At 33.6% G+C, this 13,964-nt stretch overlaps 1 protein-coding gene across 1 annotated transcript; it reads right to left on the reverse strand.

The window, feature by feature from the left end:
* Window positions 1-364: 364 nt before the first annotated feature.
* LOC306999779 (SLAM family member 7-like) lies at window positions 365-12,548 on the reverse strand. The gene is made up of 9 exons (XM_079614759.1): window positions 12,313-12,548; window positions 10,469-10,765; window positions 9,953-10,231; window positions 7,907-8,017; window positions 6,695-6,727; window positions 4,076-4,102; window positions 3,760-3,789; window positions 3,387-3,426; window positions 365-3,157 (listed from the first exon to the last, which is right to left on the reverse strand). Exons 1-8 carry the CDS (start codon window positions 12,377-12,379, stop codon window positions 3,392-3,394), a joined length of 879 nt encoding a protein of 292 aa, XP_079470885.1. The 5' UTR covers window positions 12,380-12,548; the 3' UTR covers window positions 365-3,157; window positions 3,387-3,391.
* Between the last annotated feature and the right edge of the window lie 1,416 nt (window positions 12,549-13,964).

A 13,964-nucleotide genomic window follows, 5' to 3' on the forward strand; every position in this document is an offset into this window, starting at 1 on the left:
CATTCACACCGTTTATGGATAATGTATGACATTTTTATACATTCAAATACCAGTGTATCTTAAAACATAACAAACGCATCTTACAAACCAGAAAGAGAAGGTCTTAAACTCTAAACCCTCTCCTCCGGTGGAAAGACGCGTTTCCCTCCTTCAAACTGAGCTCCTCGATGTCAATGCAATCAGTTATTGGGGCACTTTTGGATTCTGACATGAAAATGGTTCATGCTAAATGATCTACATTCAAAACACAATACATATCAAATAGATATAAAAGCAGAAGAAATAATATATTACACTTTAAATTATTGTGAATAAAATAATAGATTCTAAATAGTGATAAAAAAAGGTTTGCATTAAGCAGAGATCATATACAATGTAAGAATTTATTAAATGAAACAATGATATCATGAGTGAGCTATGCCTGAATCGACACCACACCCTAACACTAAGCCAAAAGTCCAAGAGATATGGGTGTTCCCCAACTTGACTCCAAGCTGAGGCCTTGAAATGGGAAAATGCATCATCTTTAGTCATGCTTTTAAATGTTCTAAAATTCCAGAAAGACAGACACACACAAACTTCAACTCAAAATTCTAACTTGAGCATAAAAGAAAAAAGTAGCATTTTGTTTACACTGAGATGTTTTATAGTTGCAAAAGCTGTACAACAACTGACCTAAAATGACATTTACATATGTACTTGTTTGAAGAAAAAAAAAAAGTTACTGCAGAAACTTAAATTCAGAATTAATTTGAATAGCATTCATGGCTCATCAGTAAGAATCAGAAAGAATGCGTTGAAAACTATAATACATACAGCTTTTGCACATCATTTATGCCATAATTTCTATAAGAGCTGTTTCCACTGCCAAATTATGATATCTATATTTAATTATGGCAGTCTATTTACACTGAGTGCAAACAAAAACTATTTTTACTAACTCCACCCACCACTGCTCAATTTACCTTTAGTACAAAACAGTGTACTACTATTTACACTTTGTGATTATCATTAGTGTCACTAAGTGCTATTTGTTGCTATTTGTACTCGGTACAAACATTATATACACCTATTTGCACTCAGTGTCAATAGAATCCACACTTTATTTTACACATACACCATGTCTACACTGGACACGTGTCGCATCAAAAAAACAACAACATTATATGGAACCCAGCGCGAGTTAGAATAAGCGGGTCACCCTTCACAATTCAGCCCATTCACAATCGCCTTCCCGGTAGAGGGACGTTCACGTTTGCAAAAGGCGATATACTTAAAGTGAAAATGAAGAACGAAGCGGTGTGACGTCATTTCAAACCAAATCAGTTCGCTTCGGTGTGTTCGACAGCAGCTTGCCATAGCGAACTCTCCTGAAAAGTTTGCTCCGGTTGGTAAACACCTGTGAAGACATTACTTACTAAGTAGGTGTGGTTCTGAAGCAATCTATAGTATAAGTGCTTTTTTAATAAACGTGACGCGACTCGACTAGGGTTGATTTGCAGAGCTTGTGCAAACAAATCCACATTGCTATGATCAGATGTTTTCTCAACTGCTGTTTTTAGACTTTTGCTGTTCATTTATTTTGTTATTGAGAAGAAAGCGCACAGCACATATTTACACATTCATTTAAACATCGCCCTCAGCAGCGTGGGCGGTGTTGGATGTTCGCTAACATTATACCGATGCTCACGTATTGTGAACTTCTTTTTACCCCAAGCGAAGAATAAAAATAAAAAAAGAGCCTTTTGCACACCCAAATCTGTGTTGACAACCATTGCATGTGCCTTGCCTCAATGGACACAACACATGTAGACAAGGGGCAAGTGTAACACTGTCCGAACTACACGCGACACACGTTAAAATGGGTCTTTTCCAAGTTAATCAGAGTTTTTGTCCTAACCAGCCGCCACGGCGACATGCCACGACTCTATTTTAGCGCCGTCGCACTGGAACAACAAACACAAAGTGTGGCCATAATAATCTCAGGCACTGTTTATGTGCTTTATTTAATGTTAAAAGCGTGTCATGTGACTTTGAATATCATTTAGTGCTCCAGCTTTGTATTAAAAACAACAATTGATAATTCACCTCAGATCTTGAAATTAAACAAATGGAAACACGAACGTTCAAACTGTGAACAAACAAGTGTATTCTTTGACAAAGATTATTTTAGTAACTCGGTAGCCTATGTATTTGAATAATGCTGATTAAACTTACTTATTTTCTTGCGATTGATTTGTACACATCTCGTAGCCGCGTCGCGTGTAGCGTGGACAGACAAATTATTTGTCGCTGCGATCTTATTGCATCGCGTCTGGTTAGGACACGGTGTAATGCACTGCATGCAAGTATGTAACATCCAGAAAAAAAAAAAAAAAAAACGATTTAAATAAAGTGATATTAACATCTAGTTCCATGCAAGTTAAGAATTTGTCAACATAATTGAGTCAGTATAATTTAGAATTGAATCTCATGTCACCTTATGTTGATCTATGGCTATGTCAACTCAACTAGGAGAATACGTCAGATTTTGTTCATACAACCAATTCAAATTTGATTAGCTATCCGATATCTAGTACCTCCCTACCGCATTCCTTTGACTTCTGCTCTCAGATCAGGCAGAGATGAGCGCATTGAGTTAATAATACTCGTCACCACTGGATTTAAATCCACACCTTTCCTGATCGTCCAGTGGACACAACTGTCCTTGAAGTTCCAGAAAGGAAGAGGGTAGTGGGTACCACCACAACCAAAAGGGACAACATTTGCACATATATTGCGAGCATCATCCTGCCAGCTAGCTTCTGGAAGTCACTTCTAATGCAGATTAATACGGAAATGCTGAAAAAATCCATCTGATTTGCAAATAACTGGACAATCCAGTCTAAAGATCAGATTTAGGAAAATGAAAAAAATCCCTGCAGTGTGAACGCAATGTAGCAGAGGGTTGATTTATAAATACATTGAAAGTTCAAAACTAGTCGTTTTAAACAAACAATTTTCAATTTTAGAAAAAGAAAGATTGTCCTTGTGAAAGAAAACTTGCATGTCGATAAGATAAAAAAAAAAAAAAAAAAAAAAACACATTCTGTTGATTTGTTATGTTTTTTTCCACCAAACTCTGAAGACATTTTCACAGAAGCAGAGATGTTCATTTCTAGAAAGTAAAATAAGCAAGAAGAATTTGTTTAGAGCAGCAAAAACAGGAACAATGTACTGAATAACATGCTGACCCGAGAAGTAAAGAGCTAGATTTTGATCTTGATCAAATTACTTGTACTGAAATTAAAGATGACATTGCATGAACTTCAAATGAATGCTCAACTTTAAACAAGGTAAATCAGGCTGTTTCAGTCCAGAAACTCATTGATGTGCAATTTTCTTACCATCATTATTTTGCTGGTGCCCCTTCTTCTGGACTCTTGCCTATGAAATCACAAATATAAACAAACAAGAGTCAAGGACAGCAAATACCTTAAAAAAAAAAAAAAAAAAAAAATCCACATCAGATTCAGAGAATGGAGATTAAGGAATTATAAACATTGCTATTCTTATGTCAAAAATGTCACAGTGTCTTTATCATTATCATAATGTGACGATATTATTTACTTTTTAGAGAACATGCAGTAGAATTGTAGTTGACAAAGAGAACAAACCACTGTTAATATAACAAGTAAAATTGTTATGTCCATCTATGTGAAGAAATACTGATGTAATTATTTCTCTGAGAAACCCAAAATTTTTTTTTAATCATCTTACCACCGCTGCCTTTGTCTGCCAATTCGCCACCTTGATGATTAAACAAATAATAAAACAATCAGCCATAAAATTAAATACAACTCTCTTTTATATTATGCTGACAGTCATAAAAAGTTGGAAGCGAACTGATGCCTTGGTGCTCAACTATCGATTAAACTACCTGGATTCACTCAGTTAGTAATGATTTATGAAATAATAATTGTATTAACAATAACTTCAGAACAAACCATAATCACACTAGCTTTCCTGAGAATATACTATAGATGTATTTTTTTGGAGTATTTGTATTAAGAGATGACAGTTTATAACATCTTACCGTGTGTCGATGTTGGAGTATATTGGCCTTTAGTATCATTTGTGAGAAAGAAAGAAGTGTATCCATTTCATGAACAATGATACAGAGAAAATAACTACCAACAATAAACAATATATCTTCATTAAATATATAAAAAAATATATATTTCCCTAAATGCTTACTCAAGAATAGATAAATAAATACATACAACTATAAAAAGGTAAAATCACTTTTCAAGTAAGATCTGCCAAGCGTTTTATTTAAAATCCTCTGTCCTCACTGCAACATGTTTCATCTGTGCTGTTTATTATGTATGATACTATGATCCATACTATAGACCCCTTTTCAGTTGGTAAACATGGTGACTTTAAAGAGTGACATTACAGTGCAATTTTAATGATGTGTGAATATTTTCTAGAAATATTTTTTTTTTTTATGTATTCAAATTATATCAATGAACTATGTATTTGATTATTCTTTCTTACCAGGTTCTTCAAAAAGACTATCACAATCAATCACAACAATGTATACAATCATAGATGATTCACAAATAATCACAATAATTTAAGAAAACTTCATGCGATAAAATTTCAAATCTGAGCCTGTACTCCGTCGATTCTTGTGCCCAACAACACAACAAGATGACATTTAATAATAATAATAATAATTGAAGCTCCTTATGTAGCCGAATCTGTGCTGGTTCGTATTGGCCGCCTCCAGTTTTCACTTTGTTTTGCCTCCAGCTAGTTGTGACGTCGGCAAAAAAGGGGTCTATATCTGTGTTAGGGCTGGGCAATAAATCGATTTTATCGGCTAACTCGAATGTGTAGTTTAAAGGTCCCGTTCTTCGTGATTCCATTTTTTTAACTTTAGCTAGTGTGCAATGTTGCTGTTAGAGGATAAATAATACCTGTAAAATGATAAAGCTCAAAGTCCAATGCCAAGCGAGATATTTGATTTAACAGAAGTCCCCTTTCAAAGCCTACAGCGAGCGGCCGGTTCGGACTACATCCTCTACTTCCTGCTTTGATGACGTCACTAGAACAGTTTTTTGACTAAGCTCCGCCCACAGGAATACACAAAAAAGGGGGCGTGGTCTTGTTGCGCTCCTACAGAGAAGAGGAAGAGCTGCATTTGTAGAGTGTGTTTGTCGCCATGTCGTCGAGACGCTGTTATTTTCATCCCGGAGTCAAATCACTTTACAATAACACTGAGCGCATGCATCTCCACGTTACGGTAAGAGGCGTGACCTTTCCGGGCAACGTGCGCTAAGCTGCTGTCCAATCACAACACAGGAACCGCTGGCACAATCAGAACTCATTACGTATTTCTGAAGGAGGGACTTCAAAATACAGTTGTTTTTTTTACACGCGAAACATGAATACATGTTATATTGCACACTGTAAACACAATCAAAGCTTCAAAAACACACGAAAAACGGGACCTTTAAGTCGACTTGCTTGAATAAAAATCGGTTTTCTCTTTCGTGAAGCAAAGAGGACACTGACACCGACAGACAAGGTTACTATTGATATGAAACAAATTCTTAGCTCTCAGATTCTGTCAATTTAATTATGAAATTCAAACAATAAACACCGTTTTGGCGCTTGTAAATGTGACGTGACAGATCGCTGACAGATCTCAGTACAAGCGGCACGTGAACCGATCATCTGTTACTCTTTATTACAAGTTAATAGTGAATAAACACGAATGATCAATAGGTAATTTGAAAGATACAGTTCAACTTACTGAAATGTAATAAAATCAATCGATCAGAGTTTTTCAACCGCGGAAAGAGGCCCATAACCAGCAGGAGAACAATATTGTTACGTAACATTACATTTACCTCAGGAAACGCTAGTTGGACTTAAATTGCTATAGAGAGGAGTATTTTGCTAAATATGATAACTATATTACATATTTATTATATTTTTACCTATATTATGAAATCCCAGAAGGGAAAATCAAAACAAAATAAAGTTAAAACTTGTTTTGAACACTTTCTTTGTCTGCAGATTGATTTTAAGTAGAAAAAAAAATCTATTTAAATCGTAAATTGGATTTTTTTGTAAAATAATTTTTTTTTTTTAGGCCACATCGCCCAGCCCTAATCTCTGTATTGCTGCTGACTAACAGTTTTCTGATAGTTTGAGTGTATTATATTCCTTAAATACAATCAGATTGCTTTACTCCAAACTCTCAGTGTAAAATCAGATTAGCAATTAATGATCTAATGGTCTTGTTTCGTTCATTTTATATAACTATTATAAGCTTATAATCTTAACACATACATGCTGAAATGCTGAACTTGAATAAACCTAAATAACTTGTTTGATTTTCTTTTAGGCTTTGTAAAGAAATGCTTAACAGGGCAGAATTATATGAATATGTTAAATGTATAAAGCCTATTTCTAACTTATTGCTCAAATTAACAAACAATCCTCCCCATCCCCGTCTAATTGAAGTAACGATGGTGATCAGTCATTTAAGAATATGTATGAAATGTGATATTGTAAAAGTAATTAATTTAAAATAAATTAAATGTCCATCAAATGACCTATTATCTATATACATATAATATTTTTATAGTAAGGTATGGCACTACTTGTATATAAATAAAATCACTCAAACAAAACTCACCTCTGACACGTGAAAAGCAGTCATCCATAGTTCCTGGTGTAAAACACAATATGTAATTATAAACTGATCAATTATCAGACTTACGCCGGTTTCACACCGCAAGCGTGAGCGTCGCGTGAGCAGCAGTGAAGCGCGGGTTTCGGTGCCGAGTCTATTTCTGCTGCGCTGCTCGCTCAATTAAAGTGAAAGCACACTTTTGATGGACAAAATAAATATGATTTCACACAAAAAGTCCCTAAAATGCATATTATTGGCACATCTAGTGTGTTTTAACAATAACTGGAGTAGGCTATGTCAGAAAAGAAAATGAAGAGTCAAAAATATTTATAGAAAATGTACCCATTTAAACTTGATTTTATTATTCAGTTTGGGTAAAAGTATATGGTGTTTTATAAAATAAAATAAAAAAAACGAGTAAACTAGTCAGAATATACAGTATAAGCTTTCTTTTAGTTTATGTAATAGCCTACACACACAGTCAGGTACATGCCCAAATCAAACCCGATTTTAAAAATGTTTGCTGTCTTTTAAACATATTGAAGTATGACTGAAAAGACGAGATCAGAGCCGTTTTCTTGGTTGTTTTTGTTGTTTACCATTTACATGCAATTGTTGTACACCTCCCCATCTTAACACACGTCAAGACTATCACGTTTATTAATGACCAACTTCTAAAAACACATTTATAGTTGTAAAGAAATGCTCGCTTATATGTAGCTTTGGAGCTGCTGGTGTGACGCTGTACAAACGCTTCAGGTGTGAATACTCCCGTGACGATGTAGTTACGCTGACGCGCTGCGCACACGCCGCTCACGTTTGCGGTGTGAAATGGCCGTAAAAATAAAAGTGTTGTTGACTGTACACACTTTGAAACAATTATTTTTTTTGCTAGCATTGCACACAAGTATCCAACACACAGTGCTAAAGAAAGAGATTCCTAAGAATGCAATTAGTAAAACAGGGATAAAATTCAAGACAAAAACTTGCTCTTCTATGATCTATTTTCCTGCATTAACACCACTAATAGTGCAAAAACAATATTTAACTTGTCTTTCGAAATAAACAAAATTATCTCTTAAGATTTTTTTTTTTTTTAAATAATCCTAAAGTATAAAGAAATACACTTCTGTCTAACGGTTGGAGAAAAGTTAGCGAATCTACAGACAGCAAAATACACATATTCTAAAAGGTAAAACACAAAAGGATACTTACTTTTAAAGCTTTCATTGTATATATACAGAACAACAGCACAAACGATGCAGATGATTAGAATGATTGCGACGACAATACCCACTATCAACCCAGATCCGCCGCTTGATTCATCTGAAGAAACAGAACATTAGCATCAATTGCTGAATGAAAGATGTTACAGTTCTGTAATAAAGGCTACAGTTGGTACATTATAAAATATACTTACATGACTTGACTTAATATACTATATACTTAACTATGGATAAAATCCATAATGTTTGTAAAAGTATCTATCCAGTGTGTGATCAAAAGGTGTGATGAAGATATGACATAGCCATGAGGTTTTGTGCTAATTTTGACAGTGCGACAGAGCAGTTTCATTTCAAAATTCGATTTCAATTAACAAGCTTTAGAGTCTATTAAATTAATTTTGATACATATGTACAGTAAATGTAAATTTTTCTCAAGGAAAAAACGTAAAAATGTATTTGTATACAAACATTTAAATTACATCAGAAGGCAGTTTTTATTATAATAACTTTTTAATGATATAATTATGTTTCTACGACTGCGATTTATTGGATGCCACAAATAACGTTAAGTGAAGCTTTGTTTACGCTTTACCTGAAAACATCATAGACTGAAAGATCTATTCTTGGTTTTTAAAAATCGATATCGGCTCATCAAAATAAGAATCAATTCGAGACAATCGAACTTACAAGTAAATACGTACCGGAATAAGTAATGTGTGTGCAAAGACTAATTTCATTAACGTTTAAACAGAAATTTAGCAACCTAGAAGTCATCTAGTCCTACAGGATACATGGTCCAGAAAAAAAGTCACTTGTATTGTTCGTGGTCAACAATGAGTGCATTGCATTTGGTACTGCGGCCAAACAAAATCTTACTGAAAGCTCATTTTTGAGATATCAATCTCAAATTTGGAGCACAGCTTGTTTAGATTTATGGTTTATTTTATGACAATTTTAGAGTAAAACATGTTTTGGAAAATACATATTTCAAATACAAATTGAAAATTTTATTTTTTGTGCATTTTTCATAACAATATGTCTTGATTATGAAAAGCATCTGTACATATGACGGGTGGCAAAATTGTAAGTAAGATAAAGATATAACCTCAGGTTTACCTCAAAATGAGTTGCAACTGAATCTAAGGCAACTTCATTTTGAGATTTGTGATCCGTGATCAGTACGGACGCTTCGGCACGCATATGATTTGCAGATTTCAAGCTTAACCACCATAGACTGAAAGTTTATAATTTGCATGTGTTTTGTCTAGTTAGTTTTCAGGCTGATTATGCATTGAATCATGCGATCGCATAATCGCGTTTTTCTGGAGGCACTGGCTGTAGTCTCGCGCTGAAGTCCCGTGGGAACTCCCGTTGTAGCCGGAGAAAGGTGAATAGAAATGTGTGCAGGAGGAGGAGCGTCGTGTGTGTGAAGAGTGATGATCGGAGTTGCTCACAAATGAAGAAGAAATGGTTCGTAACGTAACTATGGAGAATATAGAAGATTTTGAACACATGGAAGAGGCTTTTGAGTTTGATGGTCGTCCTTATTTATTCGAACCCGAGTATACAGACGAAGAACTAGCCTCACACTCTTCAGTCAACAATACCTTTTCCCGGCTACAACGGGAGTTCCCACGGGACTTCAGCGCGAGACTACAGCTAGCCGTCTCAAACACTATTTAGGTGAATTTAAACAATGGCTAATTTGCTAAACGCATCTTGTTGTCATGTAAGGACTCTGTTCATGTTGGACAGACATTATAATTGCATTTTGTGTCTGTTAAGAGGCACAGACACACTCTTTATGAATATGCCCCATAACTGCCGTTAGCTGAGTGAGCTCTGGGCATTAGCGGTAGCAGCTCCCTGTTGCAAGCACCAATCCGGTTCGTTTTTTTTTTTTCTATAGACAGTTCTCACAAAGATATAATGATCAAGATTAACTTAAAAATTGCCCGGAGTTTTCCTTTAAAACAGTTTTTTTTCTGAATCTCACCTCTATAGTAAGTAATGTTGAAGTAAAGCGCTGTCTTACCGTTAAACAGATCTTTCTTATGGACCGGATCACTGGTCTCCTCACTCACTTCGTTCTTGAGTGTGCAGGTGTAGGTGTTTTCTGGATTTCCTTCCTTTTTTTCGACTGTGATGGCCTTTTTGTTTTCATGGACCTTCAGTGTTTCTCCAGCAGAATTATTCCAGGTAATAGAATTACGCCAGGTAATACTTTCACTGTACTTGCAGTTTAAATACACAACATCAGTATTATCTTTATCTTTTAACTTCTCCGTTTCTATAACAGGTTTGGGGACCCGATCTGTGAAAGAAACAATGAAAAATGCATGCTACCAAGTCTAAAACACATGATAATACTCTGGTACTTTTTGTCAGTGTGATAGATATTATGTTATGATAAATTTAAATTAAATTTGGCCTTTAATCAAAAAATAAATAAATACTGATACAAAATATGGAACAGACTGAGGATCACTATTTATACAAGTAAAAAAAAAAATCTATAATAAAGTAATGCATTTCAATAATCAGCACTTACCCATAACAGTCAAGGTGAATCTTTGTGTCTGCTCTTTACCGCTGACGTCAATGGTATAAACTCCACTATGTTCGAGTTTTAGATTAGTAATATTCATTTGTCCAGTCTTCTCATCAAGAGTCGTGATGTCTTTGAATCTCGGATTCGGGGTTGTAGTAGCTTCTCCGTCTTCCCATTCAATCGCCTTAATAGTTACAGTTCCTTTTACCTGTTTCCATGTGATGCTGGTGACAGGAGGAACAATTGTGTCTAGTTTAAAAGAAACTTCATCACCCACCGCTTTCTTCACAGCTTGACCTAATAATTAAAATATGAGAGAGTATGTTAGTCAACATTCAAAAAGCAAATATTATATACATATAAACACAAAAAGAAAGAAAAACAAACAATAAAAGAAAAAGAAAAATTAATGAGATCATCATACAAATAATGTAAAAGCTTCACATTGAGACCTAGTGCGTTTTGTTTTACTATTTTTCAACCCAAGTAGTAACTCAATTTAATGTTTCATATCTATTTTTGTTTTCCTTTTAGCCCATTTCTGTTTATGTATATTTTTGTTTTCCTTTTAGCCCATTTCTGTTTATGTATATGGTATTTTTCACATAAACAAAGATTAACAATAAAGGCCATATTTGCTTGTAATCTTTGTCTATTCAACTAAAAAAAAAAACATATTTTTTGGAAAAAATAAACTTTCATGCCTAAGCTTTTACAGAGGAAGTCGATACAACATATTCTGCTATAAATGCAGTTAAAAACAAGAGGACATTTTCTTTGTCACTCCCAAAAAAATCACAATTACATCATTAAAAAAAGCTAAGAAAACGTGTTTTAACTTAGTATTTTAAAATGTACTTATCCCACCGTATTTTTCATGCAATATTTTTTAGGCAACCAGACATATTTCCACTCAGATTTAGATTGCAAATATGTTTTAGAAGATATTGGGCTGTATTATGTTATAAGTAACTTCCTAATAAAGTAATTATTCCATCTACTATCAGTAATAATAATAATAATAATAATAAATCCTCAGGTATCTAAGACTCACACTATCCTTATTCACATTTCCTTTAAACAAACATTTTAAACCGGATGGTATTGCATCAAACACTATACAATATTATTTAGGGATTATTGGAATATTATACATGTGAACAAATTCTACGTTGGTATACAGGGGACCATTTTCATTAAATAAAGAAATAACTGTTTAACATTATCACCCCTTTAAAAAAAAAAAGTTTTATGTCTAAATGTTATATGCCTGTTATTCCAAATGATACAATTGTTTGGAGAAAGATTATGTTTACAGATAAGTATCCAAGAGAGTAGCACATGTGTGTGAGAATTACTTAATCTAACAGGAATCTTAATTATGTCTAAGTTGCATTGCAAGAGAAAAACATCACACCCATTTTTTTCAAAGAGTCTCCGGGCTAACGCTAGTTTCCGGCGATCGCTTCAAGTCAAGAAAAACTTACTATTTGGGCATATTATGGTAACGAAATATGTAATATAGATGAAATACATGTTGAGAACACAATATATAAATATAACTATTACCGTGATATATTAAAGTAACCATAATCTAAACTATAAACTACACGCCTTTTGTATGAGCTTAGGCCTTAGCCTGTGGCTAATAACTAAAACAATAATAACATACACATAACTAGGCCACGCATTGACTTTGGTTATCTAAAATACACCGCAACATTTGGTATTCGTAAATTGGCCTATAATATTATTGTATATTGTAAAACTAAACGGCTTGACGAGGCCAAGAACGCTTTTCTGTGTGCTATCATTGCTCGAATGCTAACGGTAGCATCGCGTACCTGACACTGCTCCGGCGGCGATGAACACACCGCAGATGGCGATCACAAAGTATCTACGAAGTAACATCTTTATACAAAGTACACTTTTAAAGCACTCTACTGCTATATTTCGCGCAGAAAGTATCCAGGGTCACGCCCGACGAGACCCCAGGAAAGAAAGGACTGAGCATGTGTAGAGTAGAGGAAGAACAAAACGAAACCGAAAGCAATGGGCGAGGCTTCAGACGTTCCGCGGTGTAATGTCGCCATCTAGTGGCCGTATAACAACACTGCTGATCACAGTTGTGCTGCTTCTTTTTTTTTCTTCTTTTTTTTTTTTTTTGGAACCTGTGATACTTTTTTCAGGGTTCATTGATGAATAAAAAGTTTAAAAGAACAGTCAGCAATTATTTTAAATAGAAATATTTGTACATACTTGTTTCGGTTTAATAACATGCTTAATGTAAATGTGTACCTTGAAATGCAATGTAAGTCGCTTTGGATAAAAGCATCTGCCGAATATGTAAAAAAAATAATAATAATAATAAAAAAAAAATATATATATATATATATATACTTCTTTTTTCTAATAATATAAATCTTTACTATACATTTTTATCAAATGAACACTGAATAAATACTGAATAACACTGAATAACTGAATAAAATTATACATTTCTTTCAAAAACAAGAAAGAAAAATTACTGACCCCAAACTTTTGAAAGGTAGTCCATATTGTTACAAAATATATATTTTTTTAAATAAATGCGGTTCTTTTCTTTTTATAATATGCTTTAATTTTTATTCCTCAAAGAATCCTGAAAAAAATTATCATGCATGTTCTAAAAAAAATAGCTGTTTTCAACATTGATAATAAATCATCATATTATAATGACTTCTGAAGGATCATGTGACACTGAAGATGGAGTAATGATGCTGAAAATTCAGCTTTGATGTCAGGATATATTTTCCATTTTAAAGTATATTAAAATAGAAAACAATTATTTTAAATTGCAATAATATTTCACAGTTTTATGTATTGATCAAATAAATGAAGAGGCTTTTTTCAAAAACATAAAAAATAGTAATGTTTGCAACTTTTGAGCAGTACTGTATATGAAATATGTACACTTATTCTAGCACAATGTAACAATCCCATATTAGACAAAAGCTGGTACAAAAAGAAACAAGAAAAACAATTTTAACATTTACTCTACATGAAAGATCACTTCATATCTCTTAAAAAAAGATGTAAATTTTTTATTATTAATTATACTTAGTGAATTTGATTAAATGTTCTACTTCGCATAAGAACTCTTTAAAAGTAGGTATTTATATTTATATTTTTCGCATAAATATGAAAGTTAACAGTAGATTTATACTGACTTGTTTCGGTTTAATAAAATAAATAAAAAATAACATGCTTAATGCTAAAACACTACAATTAATATTAGCTTTAGAAATACAATAGAAACTTAAATCATTCCAGAAAAGTGATGAAACAACAAGAAAAACAAAACAAATGACAAATGTCTTCACTTTCATTTTTACAAAAGGTTAATATATCAGTTACATCACAGTATTTAGATAAAAGTGTACTGCAAGATATAATGCAGAATTTCAATGTGCACTTTTCTTATCTTATTGGGTATGCAATATTTGTATGGTAATAA

This window comes from Phoxinus phoxinus (genome assembly GCF_949152265.1).
Source record: "Phoxinus phoxinus genome assembly, chromosome: 6".
NCBI classification, from domain to species: Eukaryota; Metazoa; Chordata; class Actinopteri; order Cypriniformes; family Leuciscidae; genus Phoxinus; species Phoxinus phoxinus.

What these genes read in the sequence shown, in the direction of transcription:
- LOC306999779 (XM_079614759.1), bottom strand. Translation starts at nt 12,379, where the DNA reads ATGTTACTTCGTAGATACTTTGTGATCGCCATCTGCGGTGTGTTCATC. An exon ending in TAAGAAAGATCTGTTTAACG is followed by an intron (nt 8,018 to 9,952) that starts GTAAGACAGCGC and finishes CTGTTTCTTCAG; the next exon opens with ATGAATCAAGCGGCGGATCT. An exon ending in GGCAGACAAAGGCAGCGGTG is followed by an intron (nt 3,427 to 3,759) that starts GTAAGATGATTA and finishes GTGATTTCATAG; the next exon opens with GCAAGAGTCCAGAAGAAGGG.